This window comes from Podarcis tiliguerta (genome assembly GCF_965153285.1).
Source record: "Podarcis tiliguerta genome assembly, chromosome: 1".
Taxonomy (NCBI): Eukaryota; Metazoa; Chordata; class Lepidosauria; order Squamata; family Lacertidae; genus Podarcis; species Podarcis tiliguerta.
Window position 1 is genome coordinate 72,341,154 of NC_139534.1, and position 15,260 is coordinate 72,356,413.

A 15,260-nucleotide genomic window follows, 5' to 3' on the forward strand; every position below is an offset into this window, starting at 1 on the left:
CTCACAGGCCAAATAAAGAAGTCTGGAGGGCCAAGATTTGCCCAAGGGCTGAATGTTCCTCACCCCTGATCTAGAGATACAAACATTCACCTCAGGAGCACAGGGTCCCTTGCTTTGCCTCAGGGAGCAGTACAACCCCAGCTAGACTGGTGACTGGGAGTAGCCACCAGGACCACATAACACCGGTTCTGAGAGATCTGCATTGGCTCCCAGTACATTTCCGAGCACAATTCAAAGTGTTGGTGCTGACATTTAAACCCCTAAACGGCATTGGTCCTGTATACCTGAAGGAGCGTCTCCACCCCCATCATTCAGCCCGGACACTGAGATCCAGCGCCGAGGGCCTTCTGGCGGTTCCCTCATTGCGAGAAGTGAGGCTACAGGGAACCAGACAGAGGGCCTTCTCGGTAGTGGCGCCCGCCCTGTGGAATGCCCTCCCATCAGATGTCAAAGAGATAACCAACTGCCTGACATTCAGAAGACATCTTAAGGCAGCCCTGTTCAGGGAAGTTTTTAATACGTAACGCTGTGCTGTTTTTAACACTTGATTGGGAGCCGCCCAGAGTAGCTGGGGAAACTCAGCCAGATGGGCAGGGTATAAATAAATTATTATTATTATTATTATTATTATTATAAAAGGTTAAAGGCAGACTTAATTTACAAACAGTAAATTGATTTGTAACATAATTTAAAGCAAACACCGCAAACACAGGGAATACTGTCTCTGTGGGAAATGTGATTATCTTTTTTAAAAGGTGATGAAGCAGAAACAGCCACTGAAGTACTGGTGTCAGTTCAAAATGTTCTTAATGTTGAATTTGAGACTGGGAAATTGGTTGGCCAGGTGATGCAAAATGATATTCATTAGTATGAAATCCCCTTTTAAGATGAGATTTCTGTGACATTTGTCTTCCCTGCAAATGATGATAAACATTGGGGTGAAAAGAAACAAATCATTAGGGTGTTGCCACAGCCAAGTGTATATTCCTGTGGGCAGTGCAACTTCCCACATGGACTTTGATGCTGACCTGCAGCTTGTGAATGCATAGTCAAGTGTCATATACACAGGGTCTTGCTTCTGAGACATTTATTTGTGGGTGTCTGTCAGAGAATTGTCACATGTTATGTTGGTCACAAATCATTTTCCAGAAAACTTTCCCCCCACTGTTTCCAATAATCTTTACCATATGTTTGACAAACAGAACTGCTTCCTAGTTCTGCTGGAACTCTCAGCGGCCTTTGGTACCATCAACCATGACATCGTTCTGGACCATCTAGAGGAGCTGGGGGCACTGTTATACAGTGGTTCTGCTCCTTCCTCCTGGGCCGCGTCCAGAAAGTGGTGTTGGGTGATGAGTGTTGTGGGGTGCCTCACTTGTGGGGTGCTTCAGGGTGCTGTCCTCTCCCCCATGCTTTTTAACATCTATATGAAGCAGCTGAGAGAGATCATCAGGGGGTTTGGGCAGGGTGTTCATCAGTATGCAGATGACACCCAGCTGTACCTCTCTTTTAAATCAGAACCAGTGAAGGCAGCTAGTGTCCTGTGTGAGTGTCTGGAGGTGGTTGGAGGATGGATGGCAGCTAATGGAGTAAGGCTGAATCGTGGACAAGACAGAAGTACTGTTTTGGGGTTTCAGGGGGCGGGCAGGTGTGGAGGACTCCCTGGTCCTCAATGTGATAACTGTGACCCTGAAGGATCAGGTGCGCAGCCTGGGAGTCATTTTAGACTTACAGCTGTCCATGGAGGTGCATGTCAATTCTGTGCCCAGGGCAGCTGTCTACTAGCTCCATCTGTTACGCAGGTTAAAACCCTACCTGCCCGCAGACTGTCTCGCCAGAGAGGTGTATGCTCTAGTTAATCTCTCGCTTGGACTACTGCAATGCGCTCTATGTGGGGCTACCTTTGAAGGTGACCTGGAAACTACAACTAATCCAGGATGTGGCAGCTAGACTGGTGACTGGGAGTGGCCGCCAAGCCATATAACACTGGTCCTGAAAGACCTACATTGACTCCCAGTACATTTCCAAGCACAATCAAAGTATTGGTGCTGACCTTTAAAGCCCTAAATGGCCTTGGCCCGGTATACCTGAAGGAAAGTCTCCACTCCCATTGTTTAGCCTGGACACTGAGGTCCAGCTCCAAGGGCCTTCTGGTGGTTCCCTCTGTGAGAAGTGAGGTTACAGGGGACCAGGCAGAGGGTCTTCTTGGTAGTAGCGCCCACCCTGTGGAACTCCCTCCCATTAGATGTCAAGGAAATAAACAACTATCTGACTTTTAGAAGACATCTGAAGGCAACCCTGTGTTGGGAAATTTTAAATGTCCAATATTTTACCATTTTTTATGTGCTGTAAGCTGCCTAGAGTGGTTGAGGAAACCCAGCCACATAGGCGGGGCATAAATAATAACATTAGTAGTAGTAGTAGTAGTAGTAGTAGTAGTATTACTTTCTCATGAAACATTAGCTTTATATGTAAATTGCTGCAGATGGATCCCTCCCCCCCCCCCGATTCATACTTTTAGAGAAAAGAGTCAATCACCAATCTCCTATGACCCTTCTGAGAAAAACCCCTGGTGACTTCTGCTTCAGTGTAGAAGAGTTTGGATTTGATATCCCGCTTTATCACTACCTGAAGGAGTCTCAAAGCGGCTAACATTCTCCTTTCCCTTCCTCCCCCACAACAAATGCTCTGTGAGGTGAGTGGGCCTGAGAGACTTCAAAGAAGTGTGACTGGCCCAAGGTCACCCAGCAGCTGCAGGTGGAGGAGTGGAGACACAAACCTGGTTCACCAGATTACGTGTCTACCGCTCTTAACCACTACACTACACTGGTATCTGAAAAAATGTGCATGCACACGGAAGCTTATACCCAGAACCAACTTAGTTAGTCTCTAAGTCGCTACTGAACATTTTTTAAATTTTTTTAAGTAAAGTTATCCAAGTTTCAGATAAATTATTGGGAATGCAAAATGATTATGCTGATCTCATCTTTTAAAATACAATAAAAAGAAAGCTTTTAAACTGCTTCATTATTTTTTGTAAGATCAAGCCACCAACAGACAAATTGTTTAATGTTATTTGGATTTCTCCATTGATTTTTATGGCAGTTAAGCGCTTCTGTCCCTGGGGATATTTCAAAATAACTTCTCAGTGTGTACCAAGAAATGGCCTTTACAGACTATGAAATGGTTCTCTCTTTCCTGTTTATATCTGTGTCTCTGGCTCCTCCTACATTTCCAACCAAACCATTCAATTTTTTTCTGTCCATCCAGTTTTCAGAATTCTCCCCTGCTTCTCAACAGTCAGTATTCTGAGGGCACTATACATGCTAAGTCCTCACTGGGCTGGGTTTTTTATTTATTTTGGGGGTGGGGTGTTCCACCTTAGGGGTTGTTCTAAAGGTACGTGTACATACTCTCTCTCTCTCTCTCTCTCTCTCTCTCTCTCACACACACACACACACACACTCAGGGTCAACCTCAGTGTTACCCTGAAGTGGCTGACAACTCCCTCTTGTATGTGGTGGTTGCACGTTTGGCTAAAGTGATGACAACTCAATTATTTGATTATTGTAAGCCTTCTAAACACTAACTATGTCACTTCCATTTTATCCCTTTACACAGGGATGATGCTAAATATAGTAAATAGTTAGTGAAAGTATTAATAGCAGTAATAATAGTACCAGATCTGCCTGCCCTGGTAATAAATTATGTGGAGGTTCCCTAGTAAATTTATTTGATAAATGGGAATCCCCTGACCGAAGGGCAAGGAAGTATTGAGACAGGAAGACTCAAAACAATCAGTCTGTGTTGCCCATATGCACAGAGAGCAGCTTTCTATAGAAGTAACGGGATGCATCTGTACACATGGATCTCAGGTCAGTAGATGCCATGTGGAAGTAAGTCACATTGAAAATAATGTGAATTATTTACATGTTAAGTGCTAAACTATCATAATAAAATCAAGCTGCATGAGCGATACATGTTTCCTAAGTCCGCAAAAATGTATACAGTGTCTAGGGAATTATTTAGGCAGATACTGTATTGTTTAAAATACATTGCAGGACACATTCAGTGCAGTCTTTTGTAGCTCATTAGCAATTTCTTTAATGAGTTTCTTTTTTAGTGATAGATAGTTAAAGTAACAGACAAGTGACAGATTGTTTGTCTTTAATGATTTCCCTATTTCAGGCCCATTACAAAGCAATTAGAAATCTGACAGCATTTTCACTCTGCATTACTGATTATCTAAAGTGATGAGAAACTAGAGGTGATGAATATTAATTGTATATTTTCATATGATTATCATAAATTATTACCTTGTCTAATGTGCTGCAGGTGAATTAAGAGCAAAAAGAGGAAATTCAGTCAGATATGATAATTCAAAAGATAGTATGGTTTGGTTTATGCCGTTGTCAACAGTGCCAATTTATCTATATATTTTCCATTAAAACATCTACTTCTTAACCTGAATTCAAGATGCAACATTAATCAGATGTTAAGTCAGTCTAGCAGTAGGCTATTATTTTATTATTTTAGTAATAATTGTTTTAAACTTGCTTGCATTTATATATAAATAAAAATTGATATTACAACATAAATTTCATGAAGCATTGCATGGATAAAAACCTACGTTTGCTGTTTAAAAGTAGAAATCACCAATTAAATACATTCCAATAATTTTGAACCATGGAATGGATTAATTGTGTGTTTACAAAATAATATAGTTGCTGTGTGGAATATTATTTTATATTTGCCTACTCAGAAGTAAGTTCAATTGGTTTCAATGGGGCTTACTCCTAGGTATGTGTGTTTAGGATTGTAATCTCCATCATATAGTAACTTTATGAGTTTGTATAAAGATGATAATAATTCAAATGATTTGGTATCAAACATTTATCAATATTTATCTACTAGAACCTTAATATGACTGAGAGATGATTTAAGAGAAAATTGGAGGCATTGCTGGAAGGTTCACATTCAAAAGAAAAATGGAAAATTATTTTTACATGTGGCTCTGCTTCCAAGGAGAATAGTTATTGTCTTATATAAGTGGTACTTAGCAATGGGAAAAAAATAAAATGCAAACTTTAAAAAGAATGAAGGTGCTTTTTTACCACAGGTGCCTGATTTTATTCACCCTCCCCTCACATTTATATTAACAAAGTTTAATAGGTAAAGAAAATGTTAATCTTATTAAATAGCTGCTGCTTATAGTAAAATATTATTGGTTCTAATAGTGTTGAAATTAATTTTTCTTTATGCTATGTAAACTACCCTGTGACATATGAATTAGTAGAGAATATAAAGGTAAAGGGACCCCTGACCATTAGGTCCAGTCATGACCAACTCTGGGGTTGCGGCACTCATCTTGCTTTATTGGCCGAGGGAGCCGGCGTACAGTTTCCAGGTCATGTGGCCAGCATGACTAAGCCACTTCTGGCAAACCAGAGCAGCGCACGGAAACACCGTTTACCTTCCCGCTGGAGCGGCACCTATTTATCTACTTGCACTTTGACGTGCTTTCGAACTGCTAGGTTGGCAGGAGCAGGGACCGAGCAACGGGAGCGCACCCTGTTGCGGGGATTCGAACCGCCGACCTTCTGATCAGCAAGTCCTAGGCTCTGTGGTTTAACCCACAGCGCCACCCGCGTCCCACAGTAGAGAATATACTAACCTGCAAAAACCCACTAGTTTCTCCTAATGGAAACCTAAATGTCATGAACTGGCAGGGCAATGGGGAGGAGGAAGAGGATCCTGGCAAGGGGTGTAGCTGGGACTGGGACACACTGGGGCAAGGTGGGGATGGGGAAGGGAAGGTTGGTGTAGGAAGTAGCCACAGGGTGACGGAGGATGATGAAGGGATGTAGATCAGTGCACAAGAACCAGAGCAGCAGGACCCATCACCAGAGCCAGAGAGGGCCCTGTCTCCACGAACAAGCTAGGCTCTGAGTCATGGGGAGCAATAGGCAAAGCTGAGGCAGGCAAGGCCCACAACCCAGCTCCCTTGTTGGCCAGGTGGGGCTCACTAGTTCTGAGAGGAGATGCTTGATTCCTTAGCTGGAGTAGGCTCAGAACAACTGAGGGTCACATGCCTCATCAAGCCCAGAAGCTGCAGTCAGCATTCAAAGTACAAAAGGGCAGCAGAGGTGAGGTGATGTGTCTGCTCAACTGTCCATGTTGATGGGCCTCAGCTTGGGTGCTCCTGGATCTCTGTGGGACTTTGGACATGTGGCTTGACCCCAGACTAGGGACTCAACATACTGATTCACTGCTAGGTAGGCCAGGGATTCAGGACACTAAAGTAGTATCCTTATGGTGCAACACAACTCCCCATTGCAGCACACAGGGTGGGGGTTGAGTGGGATGGAGGTCTTCCTGTGCTACACCCAGAACAGCTCCACTAGCCTCCACGCAAAGAATGATGCTAGCATTACTCCACTGATGAGAGCTCCCCTTTCTGTTTAGTGAAAGAGTGGGTAGCTGAGCTTCCTGCCCCGCCCCCCGTGGCTTCCTGCAAAAAGCCACAAAATAGGGTTTTCTATTAGAGGGGATGAGCTGGCCCAGAATCTGCTAGATCTCAAACCAACCGCACTTGATGGCTTTGGGGTCACTTTGGGCCTGATCACTTAGTCAGTCTCAGGCTTTTTGCAGACCCACACACCTCTTGTCCCAGCCAGCCTAAGCAATAGGACTGTGGATGTGGCAGTGACCCTGCTGTTCCATCATACCTTACTGATGCTCAGGATTTGGAGTGCACCCTTAATTAATGAATGGTTAAGTAAATTGTGGACTATAGCCAAATTGATTATGTCTACCTATTTTATGTAAAACTGAATAAGAGATCGATTCAGTTTGATTTTGAGTCTTTCCTTTGTTTTTGGGATTCAGAAATTATTTTACTGTTAATTCTTTTTATGTGGCAATTTCAAGTTTTAATTTTTATTATACTTACTAGAATTGTTACTGATGCTGCAATAAGAGCAAGTCACTTTGAACTCAGTGGGGCTTCTGCATAGAGATGTACAGGATTTCTGTGTAAAATGTTTTTTAAAACCAAGTATTAATATATTGTTGATCCTCTGCAGCCTATTCTTAAACAGTGTGTCATTGCTGTTATTCAAGTTGATTTGAATGAAATGTTCAGATAATGTTTTGTCAGGTAGTGCATAAATTGCTCGTTAAACTCCAGACAGCAACTGCTTTTTAATCAGGTTCTAATTGTTCAGACAGAGACATAAAAATGTCTGGCATTTTCATTCTACTTCTTGCGTATAAGCTGTAGTATTATGCTCAGGCAGATTCCAAAGCAAGTCAATTTTTTTTTTTACTGCAGCAGTGTAAAATTCCTTCGCAACATATATAGATTATATATAGAGATATATAGAAAAAAATAATATATATGTTTTTTAGTAGTACTGCCAATATGGTCTGTTTACTGAACCTTTCCAACGTTTCTACAGAGAATTATAACCAAGGAAATGAATATACAGTGCCTTGGCAATTTTGTGTATTTGTCACATAATCCATATGCATGGCAGTAAGCGTGGGTGGGTGTTGCTTATGCTGGAGAGATAGGCTGGGTATGAAAGTATTCTGCATTCTAGGACTTAGCTATACAGCTGCAAATAAAAAGTTTTAAGTGTGTTGTAACATACAATATACAAATGTGACACTAGATGGCGATGGTGAGCTATGGCAAATTCAAGCTTTTTATATGTGTGTAGATTGCACCTCAGTGTATGTAATGATGACTAGTTGAAATTCAACAAGGGGGTGTTCCATTTTTGAAACTCATTGAACCACCAGAGGAAAGAGTGCTGCTTCTGAGTGTAGGGTCATAGCATGTCATTTCACAGAAAATGTGCAAAAATTATCAAGAGCTGTAGGCACCTAGCACAGCCTTTTAGCTGAATCTCAAATGTCAATATCCAACCCCTACTTCTTACAGGAGAACATCTCCATTGCAACCTGAATTGCAGCATTGTTGCCTTCCTCTATACAACTATGAATTCTAGGAAAGTTTTGATTTCAAAGAGAGAAGGCATATTGCTACACAGGTATAGGTAATGGAGTATTCTCTCTGTGCTAACCTGCCTTTATTAGCCTGCTTACTTGCTAATTAAGCAAATGTTTTCAGGTTTGAAAAGATTTTAATGTTCAAAGGTCTTCAATACCATGCCTCTCAGCTGGTCTCAGGATGGAACTTATAGGAGAGTGTAGCAGCTGGAGTTTGACATTCCCAGAACCAGTGGGCTTGTCACTCTCTGACCAGTCATGTTTCCTGTCCTTCTAGGTGAGAATGTGCACTAGTGGTTTAATATTACGACTTCGTCAGACCAACACGGCTACCTACCTACTCTTGCTTCGAACATAGCCGAATTGTTTTTAACATCTCTTGCAAGCCTGAGCTCATTCTGAGCTTTGGCCCGCCTGACATTCACCCTGCAACTGTCATTCTAACACACCCTAATGTAATGAAGAGACCGAGCAGAGAATATAAGAAATTTGGAATCATAGGCAGCTTTGGATGAAACCCCTGCAGCAAGCCAAGGAGCAGTGTGGAGCTTCTGCCTCATCCCACTCCACATTCTCTCTATGCATCTAAACTGGCCACTTGGTTAGCCAGAGAAACTATTGTTGGTAACTATATTCCTGCGGAGCATGTGTGAATATATTGCATGACCGAGAGCTCTTCGTTAAATAAAATTAATACATGTCTCTGTGCACACCTCCAGTCTTGGGTTGCATTCAGGATGTTCCTGCCACTGCCTGTAACTGTGAGCACTCAGAGCTTGTTGCTCTGTGTGCTGTGGCTGACTTTGCTGTTTATAGATTCAGGTAGGTAGCCGTGTTGGTCTGACACAGTCAAAATATATATAAAAAATAAAGAAATTGTCCAGTAGCACCCTAGAGACCAACTAAGTTTGTTCTTGGTATAAGCTTTCGTGTGCATGCTTATACCAAGAACAAACTGGTTCACCAGAAGCGACTTAGTCATGCTGGCCACATGACCCGGAAGCTGTCTGCGGATAAACGCCGGCTCCCTTGGCCAGTAAAGTGAGATGAGCCCCGCAACCCCAGAGTTGTTCGTGACTGGACTTAACGGTCAGGGGTCCCTTTACCTTTGCCTTTAAGGTGCTACTGGACAATTTACTGTTTATACTGGTCCTTTCCCTCCTTCAGTGGGTCTTTAAGCATTGCTCCAAAGGAGATACTGTTCTCTTTCTGCAGGCCTTTCCACAAGGAAGCTGTGTAGGTGTTGTGCTATATGGCCTCCTCTTCCTTCCCTTGTGTGTTGCGATGAGTTGTGTGTAGTATAAAGGGTGTGACTGGTGGGTGCTGGCAGTGCTTCCAAGGTTTCTGGGACTGTGGCTCTTGTTACTCCATCTGCGCTTTTCTGGAGCAGTGTTATTTTCCCTTAGTGTTCTGGGCTAGACAAGTGTAAGACATGGCAGACATTTTGCCATTGTAGCGCATATATCTCTCCCCCTGGCATATTAATAGTTAGGATTGCTCTGTAAATATGAGACCTGCATCAGAAAAGTAGGCATGTTTAATGTCACTATGATTACTTGTTACCGCAAGCTGCAATGCAACATTTAAAGACAACAGAGCATTGAGAATGTTGTATTTGCTGCTTGTAAGGACAATATTTCACAGTTTACATTAAAAACATATTTGTGAGAAAAGTAATTATCCAAAGATTATTAGAAGTTTGGATATTAAGATTATCTGTTTAATTTTTAATTGGCTTTTTTCAAGATAATTGGGTTTATTCCCATGTGTTTGTGAAAAAGGGGCAATGGGCTAATTGGCTTTGATGACATATATTCTTCAGAAAATATGAAGTAATTCTGACATTCTTAACATTTGTCTGGTTATATAGTTTCTTTTAAAAATATAAACATATTTTGCCAGATATAAATAGCAGGTCATTTACAGTTCCTTGAATGTCCTTCATTATCTCTTACCCTTACTATTTGACACTGAACTGAACACATCTATACTGTGTATTGTCAGTTATTATCTTTTGATACATTTCTGAAGTCAGGTGAAACTTCCATTTTGAACCATGTAAACTTTGAATGATGACATCAGAGTAGAATATTTTGTTTGGTGTATTATTTTCTTTGGATTCCAATAGTATCTAGCTTGTTTTATTTCCCAGCCATTCAAACTCTTGAAGTGATATTGCTGCACTGAAGTGAATGCAACCAGTGTGCAAGATTTTGGAGTGTGTGGCAGTGCTGTTGTGTCAGCTCAGGCAGTCTTGGATGAGACAGGATATTTAGATCCATTCCATTCTGGCTTACAACCTGGGTTCAGGGAAGAAACTGCCTTGGTTGCTCTTATGGAAACTTGCACTGCCAAATAGATGTGACAAATGTGACCCTATTGTTTCTCTTGGAACCTGGCAGATTTCTGTGTTAATATTGTTACTTTTACCCCACATGTCCTTGAAAGAGCTCAAGGTACTTATAAGGTTCACCTCCCACCCCCATTTTATTCTGACAACAACCCTGTTAGGTAGGTTAGGCTGAGAGATTGTGGCTAACCCAAGGTCACCCAGCGAGCTCCATGGCTGAGTCAGGATTTGAACCTTGGTCTCCTAGGTCCTAGCTCAGCACCTTACTGCACTACTACACAATACTGGTTTATACCATTGACTATGGTATCCTTCTGGACCATGTCGGCAAGATGGGTCTTGGAAGCATGGTGTTACACAGTCCTTCCTAACGGACAGACTCAGAAGATGGTCCTGTGTAGCTTTTGTTCCACCCCTTGGTCACTGACATTTAAGTTCCTGTCTTGTCCCTTGTACTTTTCAACAACTACATGAAACCACTGGGAGATGGGGTCACAGTTTCCCCAAAGAGCCAAGTAGATAGTTAGGCTGTGCTTTGGGAATGCCTAAGCTAGTAAAAGGCAGTTATGGTTGCCAGAACTGCCTTTTACTAGTTTAGGCATTCTGAACTTTACATTGCTGTCACATGGTAAATTTTATACATGTTGCTGTAAGCTGCAGTGTCATAATAACCAATGGCATATGTTATGTACTGAGTTGAATAGGATCCAAACTGCAGCAGTCTGATTGGTCCTAGAACAATAGGATTCAGAATGCAGCAGTCTGATTGGTCCTAGAACAATGCAGCAGTATGATTGGTTGGCAGAACTACCCAATCATGCTCCAGATATAAGTGAATCCACAACCTGATTGGCTTACAGTAGAATTCCAGAATTAGCCAATCATGTGCAGCCCATTGTGTAAATAATGTATATAAAGCAGATACTTTGAGGGGACTTTCATTCATTCCTCCTCACCACTATGAGCTGAAATCACTTTGTGACTCTGAGTATATTTCAGCATAATTGGCTCTCTGAAGAAGAGTTGGCAAGTTCATAGGTCATATCTTTCCCTGAGGTTGTCCCTGGTCTCAGACTTTGGAACTCCCTTTCTAGAAAAGCTAGGCTGGCTCTCTCCTTTTTGTTCTTCTGGCAGCAGGTGAAGACCGCTTTATTCACACAGGCCTTTGGGAACTGACTTTTCAAGGAAAGAGTTTTTCATATTACTGTGATGTTTTTATAGTTTTTATTAGCTTTGTTTTAATAATTTGTTTTTATATTATTTAATACAGTTTAATTATTTTAATTATTGTCTTTCATAGGTTTTTTTCCTTTTTATATTTCATATGTCTTGTTTTAATTTGTGTAAGCCACCTTGAGTCCTGGTCCAGGAAAAAGGTGGGATGTAAATAAATATAAAAATAGTAGTAATGACAGCAACATTCTTTGAATGCCTCCAAACTAATAATATGCATCTGTTGTAAAAGGTAAAGGTAAAGGTACCCCTGCCCGTATGGGCCAGTCTTGCCAGACTCTAGGGTTGTGCGCTCATCTCACTCTATAGGCCGGGAGCCAGCGCTGTCCGCAGACACTTCCGGGTCATGTGGCCAGCATGACAAGCTGCATCTGGCGAGCCAGCGCAGCACACGGAATGCTGTTTACCTTCCCGCTGGTAAGCGGTCCCTATTTATCTACTTGCACCTGGAGGTGCTTTCGAACTGCTAGGTTGGCAGGCGCTGGGACCGAATGACGGGAGCGCACCCCGCCGCGGGGATTCGAACCGCCGACCATGTGATCAGCAAGTCCTAGGCGCTGAGGTTTTACCCACAGCGCCACCCGCGTCCCTGGATGCATCTGTTGTAGCATCCAGTAATGGACAATGATTGAGAAGGTTATTGGATTGTTGGTGTTGCCTACTTAAGCTACTCTTCTTACGTTACTATTATAATATTAAAGTTAGAGTGTGACCCAGATATCAAAAGTACTTGTATTTAATCCAGCTTCAATTTAGAAACATATACTGACCATAGAGAAAGTTATACTTGAAATTTTGATTGAATATTTTATTTTCACAGGAAATGGAAAATAGTGAAACAGAAACTTGTGACTCAACTGATGCCCTGTGTTCTGAAACTTCAGAAAGAAATTGTAGTGTTTCAACTTCGCCCTTGACTTTATGTCAAAGGAATGAAGATACTACAGTACTGAAAAAGTGAGTATGGTCAACCCAGGCTTATCACCTTTTCTTACATGCCAACATAATGACCAACCCCCCCCCCCCTTCATAAGTAACTATACAATCTTTAGAAGACATCTGAAGGCAGATCTGTATAGAGAAGTTTTTAATGTTTGATGTTTTATTATGCTTCTGTATATGCTGGAAGCCACCTAGAGTGGCTGGGGGAATCCAGTCAGATGGGTGGGGTATAAATAATAAAATGGTGATGTTGATGTCATAATACTTAGCAAGAGGTCAAATTCATCTCCTGTTTCCCACCTTCAGCTGTTCCTTCTTAAATGCTGTCATGACCTGGGGTCAAATTTCCTTTCTTCAGGTTATGAGTTAGTTATAAGGGAAATTTTAAGTAGGACAAGCCCAAGAAGCACCTTTGCAAGATGAGCCTGTGGTACTAGTGCCCCTTCAGAGTCTCAGTGCTCCAGAGTTTCTCTGAAGCCATGTGTGGCAAAAGAAACTACTCTTGAGGTGGTGGTGAAAACAAATATTTTTGAAGCATGGTATTATGGGGGGAAAGTGGACCTTGATTGAGTGGGCTTTTGTGATCTTAGGTTAGGCATACTGCTCCATATAGTCTGGGATTTGGTTTCTAACAGTGGCTAGCTAAATACCGTTAGAAAACTTACAGGAAGGCATGAGGGCAATATCATTTCCATTTTGTTCCTCTTTTCTGAACATGGGTGCCCCATATACTTGTGAGTTGCCAATAGAAGTGACTGTGTGCGGAGAACGTTTAAGGGGAGCTTGCATGTGTGAAACTGAGGTTAGTCATGGTGTGAGTGGATTGTCAGGGTGACCTTGTAATCAAAACCAAACCAATAGTATGTGTTCCCTGACAAATAATATAGGAGTACAAAGGAATCAAGGTGAATGTATTGCAAATATGTTTTGTACATAAAATATGTAACTAAAATGATAGCTTTATGAAATGAATACTGTAAGCAATAAATATGTCTTCATATACAACACTTGTTGGCAAACTGAATACAGTGGTACCTCAGGTTACATACACTTCAGGTTACATACGCTTCAGGTTATAGACTCCGTTAACCCAGAAATTGTGCTTCAGGTTAAGAGCTTTGCTTCAGGATGAGAACAGAAATCGTGCTCCGGCAGCATGGCGGCAGCAGGAGGCCCCATTAGCTAAAGTGGTGCTTCAGGTTAAGAACAGTTTCAGGTTAAGAATGGACCTCCGGAACGAATTAAGTACTTAACCCGAGGTACCACTGTACATGTAAATATATTAATAATTTAGGATGTGCATGAACCAGGTATCTTCTGTAGCCAATTGACAGGCACATTTTGACTAAAAAACCTTTTTCAGTGGCAAATGAATCATTTGCCCTGGTAGGAGGAGGAAGAGTGTGAGGGAGGCCAGCAGAGACAACGTCAGGGCCTGCTTCAGTCAGACTGTCTCCCCCTCTCCCCATTTTACATGTTACATCATTTGTCTTAGCACTTTAAACCTGTAAATCCCCTTGGGTTCCTTGGCAGAAAGGTGGTACATACCACAAAATACATAATAAAAGTAGATACGATAAATACAAAGACAGCCCAATAACCCCCCTTTCCACAACACATTTAAAAGTGCATTAGATGTCTACAGGCAAAGGCTTGATTAAAAAGGAAATTTTTCACCCGGTGCCCAAAGATGTATAATGAAGGCACCAGCCAAACCAGCCTGGGGAGAGCATTCCACAAATGGGGAGCTACTGCAGAAAAGGCCCACTCTCTTGTTGCCACCCTCCAGACCTCTCGTGGAAGGGACACATGAAGAAGAGCCTCAGATGATCTCAGGGTCCGCGGAGGTTCATATGCAGAGAGGCAGTCCTTGAGGTAATGCAGTCCCAAGCCATTTAAACCTTTATAGGTCGAAACCAGCACCAGTTAAAGGGATGATGAAGCAGGCTGAGCCCTTTCAACTGAAGAGGTGCCTTTCACTAAAGGTGGACCTTACAACTGAGACAGTACTGCTCCTTTGTAAGAATGAATGTTACTGAAGCAACATCAGAGCTTTGCTTTCTTACAGCAGGGTTGCCATATTTTGAAGAGCAAAAAAGAGGACACATTTGCCAACTTCCACTTTTAACTATAGATCTCTGTGATGACTTTCATCATGAAAAAGAGGACATGTCCTGGAAAAAGAAGACATATGGCAACCCTAAAATATTGCTTAACACTTGGAGGAACTTGTGAAAATCCATGTTGCATTCTGTATAGAAAGTCTGATACAACAGTGTGGGGGGAAATGGATGTTGGAATTTGTTTTCATCTTTATCATTCAGCCTTGGCCAGGCCTTACCTTGGATGAGATTGATCTCATCATCAATCTCCTCTTTAAATTCTTGAAATATACTAAGCCTCAACTCTCCCCCCCCCTCTTTTTACTGTTGAAAGTCATGATCCACTTCCTTCTCCCTGTGCTCTAGCTGCCACTTGTAGCACTCACCTGTGTCTTTCTCATTTCTGAAATTTAAAATCTAAATTCAGTTCAGAAGCCTTGCTGTTTCCTTAAGTATTCTGCTGTGTCACCTTTGGCACAAATGAAGGGGGAAATGCATTATTTCTATCACTGTTGACTATAATAAGGTAACCTAAAAATGCTGCATCTGTTGGCTTACACTTAATTTAACAAAATAAATTGTTCTTGGTCTTCTTGAAAAAAAGTAAAGTAAACCTT

The 15,260-nt window shown here is 41.9% G+C and overlaps 1 protein-coding gene across 9 annotated transcripts in view; it reads left to right on the plus strand.

Annotated features, from left to right (window-relative positions):
- DCDC1 (doublecortin domain containing 1) overlaps window positions 1-15,260 on the plus strand; it is a 246,362-nt gene that overhangs the window by 1,276 nt on the left and 229,826 nt on the right. For all 9 annotated transcript variants that reach the window (XR_014505400.1, XM_083415302.1, XM_083415304.1 and 6 more), the window contains exon 2: window positions 12,420-12,556. Coding sequence is in view for 8 of the 9 variants with exons in the window: in XM_083415302.1 (XP_083271428.1) it covers window positions 12,420-12,556 (137 nt within the window). In the remaining variant the exon portion in view is untranslated. The remainder of the gene's footprint in view (window positions 1-12,419; window positions 12,557-15,260) is intronic.